Source organism: Mus musculus, chromosome 17 (genome assembly GCF_000001635.26).
Source record: "Mus musculus strain C57BL/6J chromosome 17, GRCm38.p6 C57BL/6J".
Lineage (NCBI taxonomy): Eukaryota > Metazoa > Chordata > Mammalia > Rodentia > Muridae > Mus > Mus musculus.
Window position 1 is genome coordinate 75340804 of NC_000083.6, and position 20244 is coordinate 75361047.

At 42.3% G+C, this 20244-nt stretch overlaps 1 protein-coding gene across 14 annotated transcripts in view; it reads left to right on the plus strand.

The window, feature by feature from the left end:
* The window catches only part of Ltbp1 (latent transforming growth factor beta binding protein 1), a 387033-nt gene that overhangs the window by 335324 nt on the left and 31465 nt on the right, over positions 1-20244 (plus strand). For 9 of the 14 annotated variants that reach the window (XM_006524348.4, XM_006524350.4, XM_006524351.3 and 6 more), the window contains 4 exons: positions 7941-8066; positions 11884-12027; positions 18487-18666; positions 19909-19995. In XM_006524348.4, the coding sequence (XP_006524411.1) occupies positions 7941-8066; positions 11884-12027; positions 18487-18666; positions 19909-19995 (537 nt within the window). The remainder of the gene's footprint in view (positions 1-7940; positions 8067-11883; positions 12028-18486; positions 18667-19908; positions 19996-20244) is intronic. The other 5 variants (XM_030249831.1, XM_017317493.2, XM_006524349.4 and 2 more) reach the window with 1 other exon arrangement.

A 20244-nucleotide genomic window follows, 5' to 3' on the forward strand; every position in this document is an offset into this window, starting at 1 on the left:
TGTTTTCTTTGATTGGTGCTATAGTTCCAAGGAGCTCTGAGGGTACTGGTTAGTTCATATTGGTGTTTCTTCTATGGGGCTTCAGTCCCCTTCAGCACCCTGGGTATTTTCTCTGGCTCCTTCATTGGGGAGCTTGTGCTCTGTCCAATGGAAGGACAACTGAATCTTTTCCTACCCAAGTTGCTTTTGTTCTGAGTGTTTTATTGAAGCAATAGGAGATAGACCTAGGATCAAATGCGTTTTCAGTAGTTGGACATATGTGTATCAGTTAGGACTAGCTTGTAAATTGTGTTGTTCAAATCATCTATACATCTAATAATTTGTTGTCTGCTTATTGTATAATCAATACAATTGAGAAGAGATATTGTTTAATCATCTGTTAGTATTTTGGGAATTTGTTAACCTCTTAATTCAGTTTGCCAATTTAAAATTGCACATCCTTAGACAACAGAATTAAATATAGAACTGTCAGATCTTCATAGTGGACTGACCTCTGGATTCTTTTGAAGTATTCTCTTTGTCTCTAAATGCATTGTGCCTTTGTCTACGTTGTATCTTATCAGGGAAGGAGTGTTGCTTGGCTGTACATTCTGATACATGCTGTCACTATTTGCTGACATGGCAAAAAATGAAACAAGGCAGATCAAGAGTGATTTGAGTACATACAGCTAACTTGTGGATTAAATATCTGTGTGGGCATGTCTTGTGTCAGTCGCATCACAGTAGACATACTTTTCTGGAAAGCCTAGCCTGGAGATAACTCTCAGTCCTCAGATACAGGCGACATTTACAGCTGTTAGGATGAATGAGCGAATGACCCTTTCACGGGAGTTGCCTAAGACCATGTGCATATCAGATATTTACATTATGATTCTAAACAGTAGCAAAACTGTAGTTATGAAGTAGCAATGAAATAATTTTATGGTTGAGGGTCGCTACAACATGAGGAACTGTATGAAAGGGGTCACAGGATTAGGAAGGTTGACAACCACTGGGTTAAATTAATCAGGATTATTTTTTGTGATTTTAAGATTTGTTTTCAGTGACTGTCACTATAACTGAGGAATAAGTGTAGTCTGTCATGTATGATAAATGTTAGAAGCTGCTCTGGACCTGAAAGCTGCTTGCAGAAATCAAGTAGGAGTCTAGTCCTGGTGATTTTTAAAGACTTACTTAAGTAAGCTCTGAGGATAGCATATCCTAAGGTAGGGAAGGGTACAGGAAGGTCTCTCATTGGCCAGCCTTATTTTCTAGAATTTCTGACCCCTGTCACTTCTTATTTACTTATCTTAGGCTGCTTCAAATAGATTTTGCCATCATTATCCCCCCACATTTTTTTCTCTTTCCCTTCTCTCTCATTTTTCTATTGGCATGGAAATCAGACTACACAAAGACATTGGTTTTTGCTGTTTTTCTGGCTCTCCCATTTCCCAGAACTAAATTATTATCCATAACACATAAGGACCATATTCTCCAGCCCTGTGGATATTGCCAGACCTCAGTGGACCTTTTTAGAAAGGTTCTACAATATCCCATTGTATTGTCTGGATGCTCTCCAAATTCAGTTTTTAATTTCCTACTGGCTAAATTTTATTTCATTTTTCAGGCCTTGTGCTCATCTCCTGCTCGCTGCTGGCTTTCCTCTGTGCTGTGAGAAAGACCTTAATCTCTTTTGGGCCAGCAGCCATGCCATTTTCAAATTCCTTTGCGCAGACATTATGCTAACATCTTTCAGTTCCACTTCTTGGCTAGGGCTTACTGTCTTCTGGTCGACCTCCACTCCTTTCAAGAAAGAGTGTGAGGTCTGCAGTTCTCCTCAGCAGAGCTCTGTGTCTCTTTAGTACGAGGCTCTTTTATATGTCTGTTTCCTAAAATCCTGGAACCAAATATTAAACCGATTGCAGGTGATCAGAAAGATCTCAGCTGAAAGAGTGGGTCATTTCCTTCTGATGAAAAGCTAGGAGAACATTCACACCAGAGAGCAGCCTGTGTCTTCCTGAGGCAAACACACCATCAGAGCCTGGTATGTGTTTTTCCAGAAGTCTCTTTGATAAACATCTTTGGAATCTATGGTGCTCTGGTTTCTATATCTCAGAATGATGGTGCCTCTTATGTTGGGCTCTTTTTAAGGACAAGAGGTTCTTCTAAAACTACAAGTCAACAAGGGAAGCCAGTGAGTAACTGTCAGCCTGGTCTTATTTCTGTCTTTGAAGTAAACATGCTCCATGATGCTTGGTGGCTCACAGTGTGGTTCTGGTCATCACATAGAAGTAATATTTTATAAGCATCCCTAGAAGAGGCAAGCCCAGATGTGGAACAGAACCTTCAGTATGGATTTAGAAGGTGATCCTCAACAAGGACCAGCCACTCGCCATCTCTTCCACTTACTGTCTTTGTCACTTGACAGAAGTTGCTTTCCTCCCCAGGCCTCAGTTTCCTGGCTCTTACAATGTGGACAATGTAGATAAAACTGAAATTGCCTTTAAGTCAGGGTGAACAATATAATTCGTGTTAAAATGTCCTGCTGGCAAGTAGGCTTCTCTTGCCCAACATTGCAATCACTGTGGAAATTTTGTAAACAGCCAAGTACCACAAATAGCACTCCCATTACTACCACTGTCCTTGCTAGAGTCCCATCCTTGTCACCTGCCTTGATAGAGCATCCAGACACAGAAGAGTGAGTGGCTCATCTGTGAGACGTTCTTCCTAGTTGATAGATGAGTCTCACTTGGAAGTAGGGAGGAGAAAAATCTACAAAGCACAGATGTTCAGAGCCTGAGGAAACAAGGATTTCTTCTTCATGATTGAAAACAAAACAAAATGGAAGAATTTGTCTGAAAGAATACCAAACCACTTTCCTAACGAAATAGACATAAGTGCATCTTGTGATCACCTCTTGTGATGCACATAGGCTTTTCTGAATGTGACACCTAGTAGGACCATTTACTTTTGTTATGACTTTCACTGTCAAGGTCTTTAAAGACAGTTTTAATTTCTTTTTTTTCCATTTTTTATTAGGTATTTAGCTCATTTACATTTCCAATGCTATATCAAAAGTCCCCCATACCCCCCTACTCCCCTACCCACCCACTCCCCCTTTTTGGCCCTGGCATTCCCCTGTACTGGGGCATATAAAGTTTGCAAGTCCAATGGGCCTCTCTTTGCAGTGATGGCCTACTAGGCCATCTTTTGATACATATGCAGCTAGAGACAAGAGCTCCAGGGTACTGCTTAGTTCATATTGTTGTTCCACCTATAGGGTTGCAGTTCCCTTTAGTTCCTTGGGTGCTTTCTCTAGTTCCTCCATTGGGGGCCCTGTGGTCCATTCAATAGCTGACTGTGAGCATCCACTTCTGTGTTTGCTAGGCCCTGGCAATTTAATTTCTTTGTCTGTATATAAGCTGCCCTACCCATTCTATTTAGAAAATCACATTGAGTCTTCCATTGTTTCCTCCCCTGATTTCATTGTTCATGTTACCAAAGTGAGCGGGTAAAGAATGGGTGACCTTTAGTGAGTGTTATGCAGGAAGGAAGGGACATTGGAGTTCTGTTTTACCATAGAAGGTTTTGGGAAATTTTTGGGGCAGTAAAGAGAATATATTCATTGTAAAACTTGCAAATGTACAAAACAGGTTAACCTGACAAATGTGGACTTGTCAGCCATTGACACTGTCACAGCTTCCATACAGGCGCTGTCAGTTCCAGGCATCCTGAGCTGTGTTCCACTTATCCTTCTAATATTTGGAGGGTTCTTTTTTTTGCGGGGGAGGTCAGTTTACTTACTCACTGGCTTGTAGGTATCGTTAAATCTTGACTTTGTTTACATTGAAACATCAGTATTTGCTGTTCCGTTTTTTTTTTTTTCAGTAAAAATATATGAAGAGCAGAGCAATATAAGAAATTAGCAGTTCTTGTGAAAACATGCTTCATACGTGTGGGTTGAGGACCGAGCAATTACTGACAGCAACTCCAACAGATGACTAGCTTTGGGGATAGTATTACTAGTGATAATTTCTAGCATGACCCTTACTGGATCAATAAAACTGATGTAGAAATGTTGATATCAGGCAAAGAAAAATATGATATTTAGAGACCTCAAAAATTAGTCTCAGGTTTCAGAGTCAACCTTGACAAAACAGGATGATGTTTTCCACCTATCCAGATAGATGAGGGGAAAGTAGATCTGAGATCTCACAATATCAAGAAAGTGAAATATTTGTATGTAGGCCATTAAAGAATTGAAACAAAGAGCTGAGGGTCTAGCGTAATAGGAGAGCTCTGGTTTGGCCCTTCTGAGAAGCGAAACCAGCGCTGTACTTCAGTGAAGCCATTACCTCACCTCACTGTTGAAAACAAGAAACTGCAGAGCCGCATTATATCATTTTTATAAAATATTAATTGTTGAACAGCTAGTCTCCAGCAGGCACTTCACATTCCCTTTGCCTATTCATTCCGATCCAAAACATTACTCATCTAAACTTGCTTGGTGAGTCATTGTTACAGTAAACTGAGTCTGCAAGACGCCCAGTAATTCATAGCCAGCTGGGGGCTTGTTCACCTTCAGGCTAGTTATTCAGTTCCTGTGCTGGTGAACAGTAATAAAGGGCCATCATCTGCTGGAATGGCATGAAATTAATAACAAGGAAAGCAAGATAATCTAATTTTAAGAATCTGGATTGAGAATCCAATGGATTTCACACAGCTGAATTCACTCTTTTCCTCTCCTTTTAGTAGAGAAATAAGTTGCTGGTGAGGGTGTGTTGAAGGTTCCCCAACCCTTCAAGCCTAATACAGGCACAGGAAAAAGAGGAGTAGCCTGGTATCTGTCTGGGAGGTGCCATGATGGAGGTGCCCCCTTAGGCTGACTCTGGAAGGATCAGCATGAATTTCTGAGAAAAAAATAGGAGTGGAAGAGCCAATCAAGCAAAGAGTTTATACCATTCTAAGGTCAGGGAGCCCTTATACAAGGTCATCTACAGGGATGGAGTTCAAATTGAGAAGGTTTTCTGAGAACTGCTATCACACAGGTAGCCAGGAGCCCGATGAAGGAAGCCTTGTGCTCTAGCAAGAAGAAGATGGCGAACACTTTGAGCAAGGGAGTGGCATGCATGGGTTAACATTTACAAAGAGCACCTCAGCAATAGTTAGGTAAAGAGTGGATTAGAGGGAGGCAAGACTGGAGATACGGAAGCCAGCTAGAATACAGGGAATATTGAGAAAGATCAAAGGGTGGCTTAGGACAGCAGAGGGAGTTGCAGAAGGGAAGGGCTGGCATTAAGATTCCTGGTACGGGTGTCTAGTTGGAAGTGCTGAAGAAGGGTGTGTAGGAGAAATGGAGCTGATATGCGGAGGGCAGTGATAGCAAGTTCATGTGTTACTGCTGGGTCTATTTGGTCTTAGATAAATGTTTCACCAGGACTGAGCTAAAGCTTTGAGAGAGTCTGAGAATCCATCAGCATGGAAGTGCTAACTGAAGAATTGCTCAGCTTCCAGACCCCCAAAAAGGCTGCAGTGCAAAGAACAACATTATCTCTTTGACAGATGCCCACTTTAGAAAGTCCAGAGTTAGCAGTGGCCTCTGTCAAGTCAGTAACAGGATAGAACCCTTCCTCCCTGTTACAATCTGTAAACTTGCTATAATCCCAGCTTCCTGCGGGCATTCAGAGCAGCCCAATCAACTTGCCACATTAGATGCCATGAGGAAGAGCTGCTGGCTTTGATGTGAAATAATTGCACTGAGTTTTCGGTTCAATTCAGGAAGGCAAGGTAGGTGAAAAGGAGGAATGGAAAGGAGAAAATTCTCGTCCCCGTCAGGAAGAGGGTTTATGTTCTGTTTAAATCAAGCTGCTAGGCTGGACTAAGACAGTGGCAGAAAAATCAAGTGAAAATAATTAAGAATAAGAAGTGTACTTGGAAGAAGGATTGTGGTGAAAGATGAAGCCTTATCATTCACCTCCAAGGACTGAGAGTCTATGGGGAGCAGATTGGGGAAAGCTGGCCTGCCGCAGTTCCCAGGAATCCTGAGCTCCGGCAGATGTTCATCTGCAGTCCATGGATGGTGGACCAAGAGAAACACTCTTGAGCATGGCAAGGTGCTCCTGGTATGTGTGTTCACCAGACTTGGAGGTCAGTGGGGGCTGACTAGTGGATCAGATGCTAGGGGTGCCTCTTTTAGCAGCTGTGTTTCAGTGGGGCAAAGATAGAGAAAATGTGTCATTGGGCATGAAAAGGGGTAATGTTGGTGAATGTTGACCCTTATCGGGTACTTTGAACATTTTATGTTCCCATGTTAGTACTTTGTGCATGTTTTGTGGAATCCTCACAGTAATTGTTGGAGCCCCATAGCTAGACATCTGTTGTAACTATAACTAAGACATTTTATAAGACCATGTTAATTCATGTGAGAGAAGCATAAGGCCACTGTCTATGAGTTCTCATGCAGATAATGCTGTCATTTAACTGGCATTTTAGATCTTGAGACGATGTAACCCGGTGGCACATAATTTTCCCCATGAGGAACTGGGGCAGCCTGGCTCATCAGATTCTCTCTTAGACTAAGTCGTAATTATTAACAGGGTTGAGTAAACCGTTGTTTCTTCCGTCCTACAGCTGCACAGTTGGAGCTCCTTTTTAGCATTTACCATATCCCCAAAAAAGTGGCACATGAACTGCATTGAGGGGGCTGGAGAGATAGCTCAGTGGTTAAGAGCGCAGTTGCTCTTTTCAGAAGACCCAAGTTCAACTCCCAGCACTCACATGATAACTCACAACTGCATGCAACTGCAGGGTCAGGGAGCATGATGCCCTCTTCTGGCCTCTGTAGGTACTGCGTCCACATGGTACACATAACACACATATCGGCAAAACTCTCGTACATGTGAAAGTAAATTCCTTTTAAAAACTGCATTGACATTCCATGTTACCTGGCTCAGAAAGACCATTGTCAAGAAAACAAATAGCAAATACTACAAAGATACAGAGAGTGGACAGTGAGGAATCCTTATATGCTGCTAGAGGGAATGTAAGCTAGTATGGCCACTGTGGAAATCCATATGGAGGCTCCTCAAAAATAGTACTGCAAGATATAATGGCTCCTTGTAGACCCATAGGACCCTACATCAACACACAACATATTTGGACATATCCATATTTATATACTGCATAGATGGGCAATACCCATGTTAATTGTAGCACTGTTCACAATGGCCAAGTCATACAGTCAGCCTAGTTGTCTCTCAACACATGAATGAAAGAAGATTTGGTATATATACACCATAGAGTTCTATTCAGCCATAAAAAAAAGAAAGAAATTATGTCATTTTCAGGAATAGTTGGGAGCTGGGGTTTGTCATGTTACCTAAAATAAGCCAGGCTTAGAAAGAAAAATATCAGCTATTTTCTGTCATATGCAGAATCTATATGTCTCTTTAAAGAAGTGGAAGTAGAAGAATAACTGTTTGTGGATAGAAAGGGAGAGCGGAGAGAGGGTGACGGGAGGGCGGATACGAGCAAAGAATGGGATACATGCATAACCTTGTTATCATGAAGCCCAGTATAATGACAATATACTAGTTAAAAAAATGTTTTAAGAGGTGGCAGACAGCACTTTTCCCTGTAGGAAAATAAAGCTCTCTTTGAAAATAAAGACTTGAAACCATTTAGGAAATACTGACCATGGCTAATCGTGGCAGTCGTTTCAGTGTGAAAATATTTCCTGCGGAAAAGTCAATGTTTTCTCATAGACTCCGGTACTTTAGCGACTAAACCATTTTCATCAAAACATTCGATTAACATGGAAGATGTTTTCAAAGTTGTGTCTGTGTAAACACAATCCTCTCATTTAACCTTGCCGTACGGGGCACCTCTGCTTATCCATTCCATACCTGGTGTTTGTCAGTCTGTGTTCATTTCCTGTCTGATGTTCAATATCTTTTTTGCAGATATTGATGAGTGTGTTAACAACACTGTGTGTGACAGTCACGGCTTCTGTGACAACACAGCCGGCTCTTTCCGCTGCCTCTGTTATCAGGGCTTTCAAGCCCCACAGGATGGGCAAGGGTGTGTGGGTGAGTTTTGGTTTTTGTTTTGTCTCCCCCCCCCCCACCTCATCGTGTTTCATATGCCTTTTCCAAATGAAATTAATGCTATCAAAAAATAGGCAAATTTAAGCAGGAAACTTTTCACCACAGTTTCATTTTTATCCTAAGATTGAGATTGTGACAATGATAATGTCATTTGGCCCCCGAAGTGGATAGAGACATGAAGAAGTATGCTCTTGTTAAAGGGCATCTACTTAAATCTAACTGAGTCTGGATCTGTGAAGTTTACCATACTGAAGCCTGCCACATGGGACAGCTTGCTTGCCTTTGACATACGCCTCCTTAAACATGGTGCTGAGGGAAGGTGCTGGCATGAGCCGCCACTTCCCCGAACACACCAGTGTGACAGTGTTTCCAGTTATGCAACTGTTGTAGGAGAGACGGGGCTGGGAAAGCTTGCATTGTCATCCATGCCCCAGAGTCCAACACAGGCTCCTAGAGGCGAGCTTGTATTTCATACTCGGATCATCTGTGATTTCTGCCAACTTGTTACGAAACATGCTTTCATGGGGAAGGGGAGGGGCTAGAGAATTTCACAGATCATGGAGCTTTTTGGTTATTCTTCTGAGTAGAGAAAAGAACTGTGCTTGCCACAAGGCGGGTGACATTCAAGGCAAAGACAGTGACTTGCTTGCTTGCTTTGACCATTTGCAAGCATCAGGTCACTTACCATCCAGACCTGACCCGGACAGCAAAATGTCCTAGAGACTTGATTATATCACTTGTAACTGCTTCTCTGGTATTAATTATGGAAATTCAGTTAATCCCTAATTACAGAAAAAAAATATTTAGGAAGCAGGAATGGAGTTTTGACAAATTTGCATAAACAACAGCTATTCAAAAACCACAAGTTACTATTCGAGAATGACAAGGAAAGACAGCTGTTTAGCAATACAGCCAAGATGGTCCTATGGTGCTGTCGCAAGTGGATGTGGCCAGGCCTGGTAGCTCGGGCTTAGAATCACATTCTCTTCTGGAGGATGGAGACAGAGGATTTCCAATAAGTGCCATCTTGAGTAACAAGAAGACCCTGTTTCCCACCCAGAATTTAACAAACATAAACAAGCAGGAGACTAATGCCATAGTTTAGTGGTAAAGGGTATGCATAAAATGAGAGGATTGCCTGTGTTTAACCCACGGTACCAATAACATAATAGTGGCATTTGCTTATATTTTTGACTCACAGCCCTTGCTGTGACCGCCTACTTATCTTCCTAGCCTCACACCTCCTCAGATTGTCCTCAGATCGTCCTTGTGTTTTTGTCCAGACCAAATTGTGCAGCGCTGTCTGCAGGGGTCCTTCCCTGGGAAGGAAGAGGTTGAGGGCTGGCTGGAGAGAAACTTGTTTCCAGATTTCATGTGCCAGCAACATTAGGCTCTTTGTGGTTGTCACTGGTCACTTGCTTGGCTGTCACTTGCTCCTTTCACTGGGGTTAATCTTCTCTAGACCTAACAGTCAGTCTACAGCAAGTGATCAGTATATGCCGTTTAATTGTTTAATGTTGAAATACCAAATGTTGATGCCACAGAGCTCCAAAGCACCCACTTACTGTTTGTTTTAATGAGACTAATAAGTGTGCCTGGACTATTTGATTTTCCAGTCTGGCACAAAGAATACCACCTTGACAGAAGGGATGTTGTCTGGTGTGATAAGATCAACAGATATTATTTTTGTTTTCTTATCATTGTTTAAGAGGTATTAACTAGAGAGATGACTCTGTGGCTAAAAGCACTGGCTGCTCTTCTAGAGGACATAGGCTCAGTTCTCAGTACCCACATGGTGATTCACAACGACCTGCAACTCTATTTATAGGGTTTTGGAATCCCTTTGTGGCTTCTCAGGGCACTAGGCATCTACATCATGCACAGACATGCATAGAAACAAAAGATCCATATACATGAAATAATAAAGTAATAATAAACGTTCTTAAAGAGCTAGTAACTGAGAACCTACTCTCTGCACTTCTCAAAGAACACTGTATAGCATTTCAGAGATGAATCAGTCTTGTGTCCAGTCTCTGGTTGGGTTGTTCCCATCCCCCATCATTTGTCCATCATTTGGATCGGGAGTCACATGACATTTCTCTAGCATATCCCTACATGGAAGAATCAGTATCCCATGTTTCTATGGAACTCTCCCTTTAACCCCCACCACCTCCTGAAGCTTGTGGGGTTTTCCTACTAATTTCCCTGACTCGACTCTAACTGGACCTACCTGCCCCAAAATTCTGTTCCTACATGTGGTCCCTGAGGACCTGGCCTGTGTGCCTAAGCTAAGGCATACCTCTTGGCCAAATGAATGGAGTCTAGTGGGAGAGATTGCAATAGCCATGCTCATAGTATGAGTTGTAAAGTAGAATTTTCATTTGATATTATATACCTAAAAATAATAACTGTGGACTGGCCAACTTCTAGTCCACCTATTTGATGGAAATTATGACCATGTTGATAAATGTTTCCATTCTACTTTGTTTTATGGCACTGTATCCTTTTATAAGTGGAACGCAAGTTATTAAGTTTATATCTGTCTATGGACAAAGTGAAATGGAAACGTTAGGCAATGTTCTGAAACTTCAAGATCCACAAACCTTCCCATCCCTGAAAATAACCAAAAACAAAAACAAACAAACAAACAAAATACCCCAAAAACCTAGGTATACAAGTGACAAAAGGATTTCCCCCCTCCTGGAAGAGTTGGAGAATTCCATTTTTAAACTTGGTAAAGGTTCTCATGGTATACTTCTGAGAGCTGGTGCTTATGCATGTTAACGTAGAAGAGATGTGAACATTTCAGAGTCAGGTCGGGTACTTGGCTGAGTGAGGAGGTCACCCATCAAACATGTTAGGAGCAGAAAGGCAGACGGTGCTCTAGGACAAAGTCAAATGAATAAATAGCCTTTCTTTGGGGGCTATGAATGACGGATTTGTGTTAAACAGGTCTCTTGACTGTGTTTTAATTATATGGATTTAAGAATAGACAAAGGAAACATTCACCAAGACTGCACTGTGGTGGACATCAACAGCATCAAAAAAGACAATGGAATCGGTCATTAGTTATTGGACCAATTGGTTTCACCTAAATGACTAGTGTGTCCTAATGTATATTCATCTGTGCCCTGCAATCCAAAGTCTCTTGTTAATTTAGGCTGAAATGTATTTCCAGACATGTAAGTATGTTTTTACAACCTTACATTTCAAATCTCAGTTTTGATTGCTTCTGAGTGTTCCTTGACATCAGAGGTGTGGCCAGGTGGTGGTGGTGCACACCTTTAATCCCACCACTCAGGAGGCAGAGGCAGGTGGATCTCGTGAGTTTGAGGCCAGCCTGGTCCATAGAGTGAGTTTCAGACCAGCTAAAGCTACACTGAAAAAAAAACAAAACAAAACAAAATAAAACAAAACAAAACAAAACTGTCTCAAAAACAAAACAAATAAAACAAAACAAAGACTCAAGTGTAGAGCTTTGGTCATTTGTGTGTTCAATATGCTGACAATCAAGGAAGACAGTGCTAGATAGTCCAAGTGCTCCCAGGGTTTTCCTAGTGAGACTCCAGGCTGTTCCTTAAAACTACAGTTGGAGTTTAGAACTCGTCCTTGTGTTTTTGTCCAGACCAAATTGTGCAGCGCTGTCTGCAGGGGTCCTTCCCTGGGACGGATGAGGTTGAGGGCTGGCTGGAGAGCAACTTGTTTCCAGCAACCACGGCTAGCCCTGGCACAGCAGGTAAAATAAATCGATGTCAGGGAAGCAGCACGAGTCTTACCTGATCTGTGCTCCCTTTTCCAGATGTGAACGAGTGTGAACTGCTCAGTGGTGTATGTGGGGAAGCCTTCTGTGAAAACGTGGAAGGATCCTTCCTGTGTGTGTGTGCCGATGAGAACCAGGAGTACAGCCCCATGACTGGGCAGTGTCGCTCTCGGGTCACGGAAGGTAGGTCCCAGTGGTACTGGGCAGGAATGGGAGGGTGTCTCTCAGGATGGGGCTGACCCAGGTTTAGGCTTCTGGAGATGAGACAGGACATATCCCAACACAACTCTGCCTCTGGGAGTGTCTTAGTCAGGGTTATGTTGTTGTGATGAAATGCCGTGACCAAAGCAACCTGGGGAGAAAAGGGTTTATTTCAACCTATACATCCAGATAACAATCCATCACTGAGGGAAGTCAGGACAGGAAGAAACCTCGAGACAGGAGCTGATGCAGAGGCCATGGAGGGGTGCTGCTTACTTGCTTACTCCCCAGAACCCAGGACCCCAGCCCAGGGGTGGCCCTGCTCTGAATGGGCTGGGCCCTCAGCCCTCATTCACTAGTTAAAAAATGCCCTACGGGCCTGCTTCCAGTAGACTGATCCTATGAAGGTATTTTATGAATTAAGGTTCCATCCACATAAATGGTTTCAGCTTATGTCAAGGTGACATAAAACTGTTGAGCACAGGCTGCCATGTCTTATTCTTCTTGTGCCTTATCAGTAAAATTAGGGTGCAGGTGATGACATTTTTGGATAAATGACCTTTAGTGCTCTTTCCAACCCAGCAACACTATGTGTAAGGGATTCAAAATGATGAGGACATTTGCTGGGAGTCGCCTAAGACCTAGAAAGCTATCAGCTAGCGTTTAACATGACTTCCTCTCACTAAGTTGCATAACTCTTCTTTCTTGGCCCTTGGGGAAACTTACCCTGACACTTCTCTAAATTAAAAGCAACATACCGGTCTCTCAGGGTCTACAAAGACTTCCACTTGGAATTCTTGAGGAATTTTTCCAGAAGTTGGCCTAGAGAGTTGCTATGTTTACATTTGTTTAACATTGGCTTTAGCCCATGTTGTCACTTCGTGTATTGAAATGGAAATTTGATAAATTAATCTCCCACCACAGCCTATAACATAAAGCCCAAATCCATGAGAAGTGCTGCAGGTTTTTTGTTTTTTGTTTTGTTTTTTTTTTTTTTTGTCTTTTTTATTTTAATGGCCAATGTTTTGGGCACCATTTTTCCTAGTGTATTCTAAGGTCTCCATCAGAAAAAAAAAATCTGACAAGTATTTAGCCCATGCTTTTTAAATGCAGGGTCCTCAGATTCTCTCAGTACTCCAGCATCCATGTAAGGATATTTATACCCACAACCTGGCTTGCCACTGTATACCTGCTATTACATTTCTGTACCATCTTTCTCTCTCAGGAACATCCATCACTGTACAGAAGTACCAGGTATCCCAACCTCCTAGGTAAAACTCCTTCTGTAGGCCCATCCCACCTCACTCTATTCTACCCACACAAATGCAGAGACAGTTTGCTTTTTTATTCCCCAATCATACTTTAATTTGGGGCTTTTTTAAAAAAAAAATCTTAATCTGTCTTTCTAAAGCTAAGTTCAGATGTTATTTCAGTCAGGCTGCCTTCTCTGATAGCTTCATTCGACCTGTTGTTTGCATTGTGAGTTAAGTATGAATCATGTCCAGCTGTAGACTCTCCAGCCTATTACACAGCTTGCTGACCAGAGACCCCGCCACCTTGATCTCTTTGAGTAGAACTTCGGGTGGTATATGCCATATGGTGGTGATGCCAGTACTTAGGAAGCTAAGGCAGGAGAATCGAAAATTTGAGGCCATCCTCGGCTACCTAGAAAGCATCCTGTGTCATAGAAACAGAACAGAGAGTGAAAAGAACCTGTGTTGGTATATTTTCTTAAATGATTTATTTTGAGCTTTGCTTTCTAGACGCCATATTTATCTTTCACAAGGGTACCTCCTTTTGGAAGTCTTACTTTTCCCTCCATATTCCTGTCGTCAGTGACTTTGTGGAATTCTCCACAGCCCTCTCCTGAATCCCACTTTCTTGTTTTCTTTCCTTTTCTTCCTTCCTTCCTTTCTTCTTTTCTTCTTTCCCTTCCCTCCCCTCCCCTCCCCTCCCCTCCCCTCCCCTCCCCTCCCCTCCCCTCCCCTCCCCTCCCCTCCCCTCCCCTCTCCTCTCCTTTCCTTTCCTTTCCTTTCCTTATTTTTCCCCGAAACAGGGTTTCTCTGTATAGCCCTGGCTGTCCTGGAACTCACTTTGTAGACCAGGCTGGCCTCGAACTCAGAAATCCACCTGCTTCTGCCTCCCAAGTGCTGGGATTAAAGACATGTGCCACCACCGCCTGACTGAGTGAGGAAACTAGGGAAACTCTGGCTGCACATCACTGTGTGCTCATCTCTTAAGTTCCATTTTTCCAATGTCGTGAAATAGGACATAGAGCTGCCTTACTCTCAAATGTATGAGATTTAAAACAAGAAGGTCTGGTGTCGTTTTCACACTAGAGCAGAGGATCGAGTTTCCTGGGTTACTCTTTTGGAAGTCCTTTACTCAACGCTGCCACTCTGCAGACCTTGATAAATGGATCCCTTCAGGACTATACACAAGTGTAGTAGCAGCAACTCTGCATATATTCCTCTGCCACGTTACTCTTTGGCCATTGTGATCAGCTGTCCCTAAGGGGTATGGAGAAGGTTGGCCCTTGAAGACCTTTAGAACAGTGACTGTGTATAAGCAGTTTGGAGGCAAAGAGCCCATAGAGACCTTCAGAATATACTCTAAATACAAGGGAAAGTGAACGCAAACAGCCATTTCCACATTAAACAAATGAAGTAAAAACATTTAGGTCATCTCATCCCATCCACAGACTCTAGGATCAGACATGTGTAGGAAAAGACAAAAGAAGGAAACAGCCTTTGTAAGTGAATATTTACACATTCATCAGATAAGCCAGAAGAGCTGTCCCAAGCACAGCAGCCACTCGCGGTACAGAGCAGAGGGCCATGTTCATGCTGTCACAGGAGGCCGTACAGATGACTACACCAGCATAGTTTGTCTTTACCCTCTCCTCGTTTATATCAAAGGGAATAAAGAAAAAGGGAAAGCAGAATAAACCCTTGAAACTTGTTACTCTAAGATCTAACATTCCAAGATGTTGGACACTCAGTGCCAACCTGGGTTTTTTCCTACAAAAGGTGAGGATGTCCTTACCTGCCTCATCTTGTGATTATCTGTGTCTCATGTGAAACAGCTTTAGTAACACTTCCTTAAAAACAGAACCACCTGAGGCATGGGGTGTGGTACCATGCAGAACACTTGCCTAGTGTGTATGGGCTCCTCTAGATCCCTGCCACCAAAACCAAACTGGTAAAAATGTCAAAACCATACTGATGTTTTTGCTATCACCATACACACTGCTAGGATGAAGATGGACAAATTGATTTTTATATACTAATGATAGGCCAGGTAACAAATACATATGAGAAAAATCAAATCCAGAAATACCAGAGGTGACGTAATGTTTCTTAGAAGTCGTTGGCATGGGCACTTTTACTGACAAAATCTGTAAGAAAGGGAGCTGCCATCTCTCCCCTCCTAACACTTTTCACATTGATTTGACCTCAGAAAATCACTTTCCAATGGAATCTGTCTACTCCTGGCAACAGAGGTCTAAACTCACAGGAATATTTTAAAAACACCTTATGAATATGTATATGTATACTTATGTGTACATATATATGTATACACAGAGAGAGAGAGAGAGAGAGAGGAAGAGAGAGAGAGAGAGAGAGAGAGAGAGAGAGAGAGAGAGAGAGAGAGAGAGAGAGAGAGAGACTGATCAGAGAAGTTTACTCCAATGGAAAACTGCCCCAGGAGGATGAGTGTTTGAAGGTCAGGAAGATGAGGATGTTGTGTTTTTTCCCAGAATGACCTTTGTGGACCAGTTTTTTAAAAAAGAATTTGCGTTTTCATCCAACATGGATGAAGGCTTGTCTGACTCTCCATTTCAGCTGTGTAAACACTGAACTCTCAAACAGCTTGGAAAGAAAATAAAAGCAGGATTTGGAGGAAAAAAAAGCTGAATAATGCAATTGTATTGTTGATCGTTTCTCTTATGTAATAAACTCTGTGCCTCCCTCCAGTGCAAGACAAGACACAGTGATAATTTTATGTCTTTGTTTCTGTGGTCTAAATGTTAACAAATGAACACAAAACGTTTATGATATACACACAGATAAATTACATATGCATGTATATACATATACTTTGTCAGGCTTTAATTTAAAACGAACCCTGATTTATTATCAACATTTGGGGTCTTCTATATAGTATTAATTCCTAAAACTAATCAGACATACTCTAACTTTGCACATAAGGAAAAATTATTGATTTTTTTCTTTTAGGCACAAACTATAAAGTAAACTTCATCTATAAAACTGTTGCTTTCCTGATTTATATTTTTAATACATTGCTTAATAGCTCCCATTTTTAGGCTTGCTAAATAAAGTGAATAAACTGAATAGTAACATTGAAAATATTTGTGAGAAACATTTGTAAGTTTTCCCATAAGTTTTCTGGAATTGCCTTAATAATGATTTAAAATAGGTCTTCTTACTTTTCCCTAATAACTCGGTTCCTAAAGCTTGGAGCCCTTCTAGCCAAGATGCCTTCCATCAAAACAGGCAAAATAGAAGTCCATCCCACTCATGCATGTAAAGGAAGCAGGCTCAGACAAGGGAGGTGGTAGGTTTACATCTCTCTCTCTCTTCCTCTCTCCCTCCCTCCCTCCCTCCCTCCCTCCCTCCCTCCCTCCTTTTCTCTCTCACTCTCCCTCCCTCCCCCTTCTCTCTCTCTCTCTCTCTCACCCCACCCCCTCTCTCATACACACATACACATACACATCACACACAATTTGAAACCACTTCATAACTGGCACATAGGAATCTGCATTTTATTCTTCTTCTAGACTCTTGGTCTTAGTTGGAGAAACACGGTCCACACTAGTTTAACATCCAAGCACAAAATCTGTCCAAGAGAGAGGCATCAGATAAAATTCTAGAGGGATCTTTGGTGGTCTTGTTGGCACTCTGCCAGGAGAGGGCATGGATTTGGAAGGTCTGTTTGATTCCTTGTTTGTTTCATAAGATGAAGGCAGGCAGTTGGCGTCAGGCAAAACCCTAATGGCACTTTAAGAACTCTTGCTTTAGTCATGGCCTTAAACTGCTGAGTATATTGTTTTTATTAGATACTTTCTTTATTTACATTTCAAATACAACCCCGACAGTTCCCTGAACCCTCCCCCCGGCCCTGCTCCCCTACCCACCCACTCCCACTTCTTGGCCCTGGCGTTCCCCTGTGGGGCATATAAAGTTTGCAAGACCAAGGGGCCTCTCTTCCCAATGATGGCCAACTAGGCCATCTTCACTGCTGAGTATATTGTCGAAGTTCATGGTCAACTTGGCCCTGACCAAACCAGTACATTGGAAACAATTGTGAAAATAACTCATTAAATGTCCCTTATATTGTGACCTACCTACTTCAGAAGTGTGTAAGTCTGTGTTGGATTCTTAGCCTCCTCACTGGTCAGTGTTCTCTTTTGTGGTCTCTCTGGACCTACTATTCAGAAATGGTTGGGCTCTAGTGAAAAGCATTGCACCAACAATGTGCTAAGTAGCCGTGTTAGCCTTGATTGGTTCTTGTTCTGTGCAGTATAAAATAAAAACTACAATTAATAAAATACAACTGGACCATAGTCAATCATTTGGACTCTGTAGCACTTAGTGGAAGAACTTGTGTTACTCTCCAAGCCCTGTCACCATATACTGATCAAGGATAAGAAGATCAAATCAAATCTGATAGTGATATTATTTATATTTTATTTTCTGAAAATGAGTACTTTGTTTTTATCATTTCCAGTCTTTCATATCACCCTGTATGTGTATTGTCATAGAGAAAAATGAATCTGTCAGGATATGTTTTTTTTTTCAGAACTCATGTTAGCAGCATCTGAGCCCAGACTTGCAGTCCTCCTACACTGCAACTTTGCCGCAGCTCACAGCTTTCTTCTGAGTTATATATTTGCATCATTTAACTAGGTTGTTGGTAATGAAGGTTGTTTTGGGGGCTCCATGTTACTGCATTAATTTTCTATGTATCTTTCACTGTGCACTGCTCAGATCTCACTAAGGGCATAATTGATCCAAATAACTGCAGAAGGGTTAATTATTATATGTGGTCCCAGATCTCTCATCTCATGTTGGGGAAAATTTCAGTGATTTAAGTAGGTGTTACAGCTCTGTAAAGAGTGGCCCCAGGTTGGCAAAAAAGCAGATATGGAAACTGTGCTCACAGCCAAATTTATAAGAAAAAAATAATTGGTTAACGTAAAAGGAAATGGTTTTGACAGATTTACACTCTGGGGTGTATTAGAAACCTACCAAAATTCAGGACTCAAGTGCATTTTTGTCTTAAAGTGGGAGAATCTGACTCCAGTGGTGGAAAATGGTCTGGTGTCAAGGACATATAAGGGGCATATGCCTTTGGTCTCTGTCCTGTCATGGTTTTTACCTTATGGTCCCACCAATACTCTTTCTCTGTACACTTTAGATTCAGGTGTGGATCGTCAGCCTAGAGAAGAGAAGAAGGAGTGCTATTATAACCTCAATGATGCTAGTCTCTGTGATAATGTCCTGGCCCCCAACGTCACCAAACAAGAGTGCTGCTGTACGTCAGGTGCCGGCTGGGGAGACAACTGTGAGATCTTCCCTTGCCCCGTCCAGGGAACTGGTAAGATCTACTCACTGGCCTGTCTACACTGCCTGGCCACTTGGTGTTCGTGGGCCTGGGAATGAGTATCTTTTGGTTATGGCTTTGAAATCTGGAAATAGCATTCACTGTCTTTGTCTGTCAAAGAACTCCACTCAAGCTGAGCCTTAGCCCTTATCCCATCTCCATATGAATTCTTATACTCTGTCTGTCATAGGATGTGCTATTACAGCCAGGCTTTGTTGATGCATGAAAGATAGTTCAGGTTTATTCTGTTTAAAATCAGAGCCATTTTGTGTGTGTGTGAGAGAGAGGGGAGGGGGGAGAGAGAAAGAGAGAGAGAGAGAGAAACACATGCAGCTGAATGTGCCCCATTTGTGAACTTGGAGCCAGCTGTCCTCTCCATCATTTTGTACCTATTCTTTTGAGGCAAGTCTCTCCTTGAAACTTGGAATCAAGTCTTCTCAGCTAAGCTAGAAGACAACACCTCCTTGGAGCTGAAGTTATAGACATAGGTAGAACATCTAGCTTACTAGGTTGGTGCTGGGATCCGAACTTCTGTCCCTCTGATTAAGGAGCACTTAATGATGAGCCATCTCTTAGCTCTCCAGATTCATCTTATTTTGTACTAATGACAGACAGCATTATTGATCAGTACAACTTGTGTATGGAAGCCATACTTTTGCTTCATGATCTCTTACTAAACCTTCAAAGCACTAACTACCACGGTAGTGCAAAAGAGTAGTCATGGTGTCAAATAAAACATGGGTGAAGTGGAAGGTTTAAAAAAATACACATTACGTTGCTAAGTATGGGGGTGCACACCCTTAATTCAAGTACCCAGGAGGCAGAGGCAGGACGATCTCTGTGAGCTCAAGGCTAGCTTGGACTGCCTGGACAATCATAGGCTATCCAGGACTACACAGTAAGACGCTGTTTCAAAAAACAGAAAAACAAACAAACAGTCAACTTCCGAAGTCATTGGATGTTTCTCACGTAACCCCTGCTTTTGCGACCATGCTGGACTATTTTTTTTTTTTTGGTTTTTCAAAACAGGGCTTCTCTGTACAGCCATGGCTGTCCTGGAACTCACTCTGTAGACCAGGCTGACCTCGAACTCAGAAATCCGCCTGCCTCTGCCTCCCAAGTGCTAGGAGTCTGAGAAGATGAAGCTGGATTAAAACCCTGCATTGCAGAAATGTTGAATCTTTGTTTCCTTTTTCAACTCATTGTTTTCTTTGGTTTTGTCTCTCCTAAAATCAGCTGAGTTCACGGAAATGTGCCCTAGAGGGAAAGGTTTGGTCCCGGCTGGAGAATCCTCTTACGACACTGGTGGCGAGAACTACAAAGGTCAGCGTCAAATGCACACCAGTTTCCACCATGTGTCAGTCACTCTGGTGGGAGCCTGGCTTGGGTTACTCAGGGGTAGAGTTCTGTTGGGCCATAGAAACTGGTGACTGAGCCCTTTATTCCACCCCTGGAGGAAGGTCGTTGTGGCTGCTGGACAAACCTGTGATTTGGGGGTCAGAAGAGCAGACCCCTTGAGGGGGTCAGTTAACCTTCTGAGTTTCTAGATGTTCGTCTCTGAAACAGGAATGT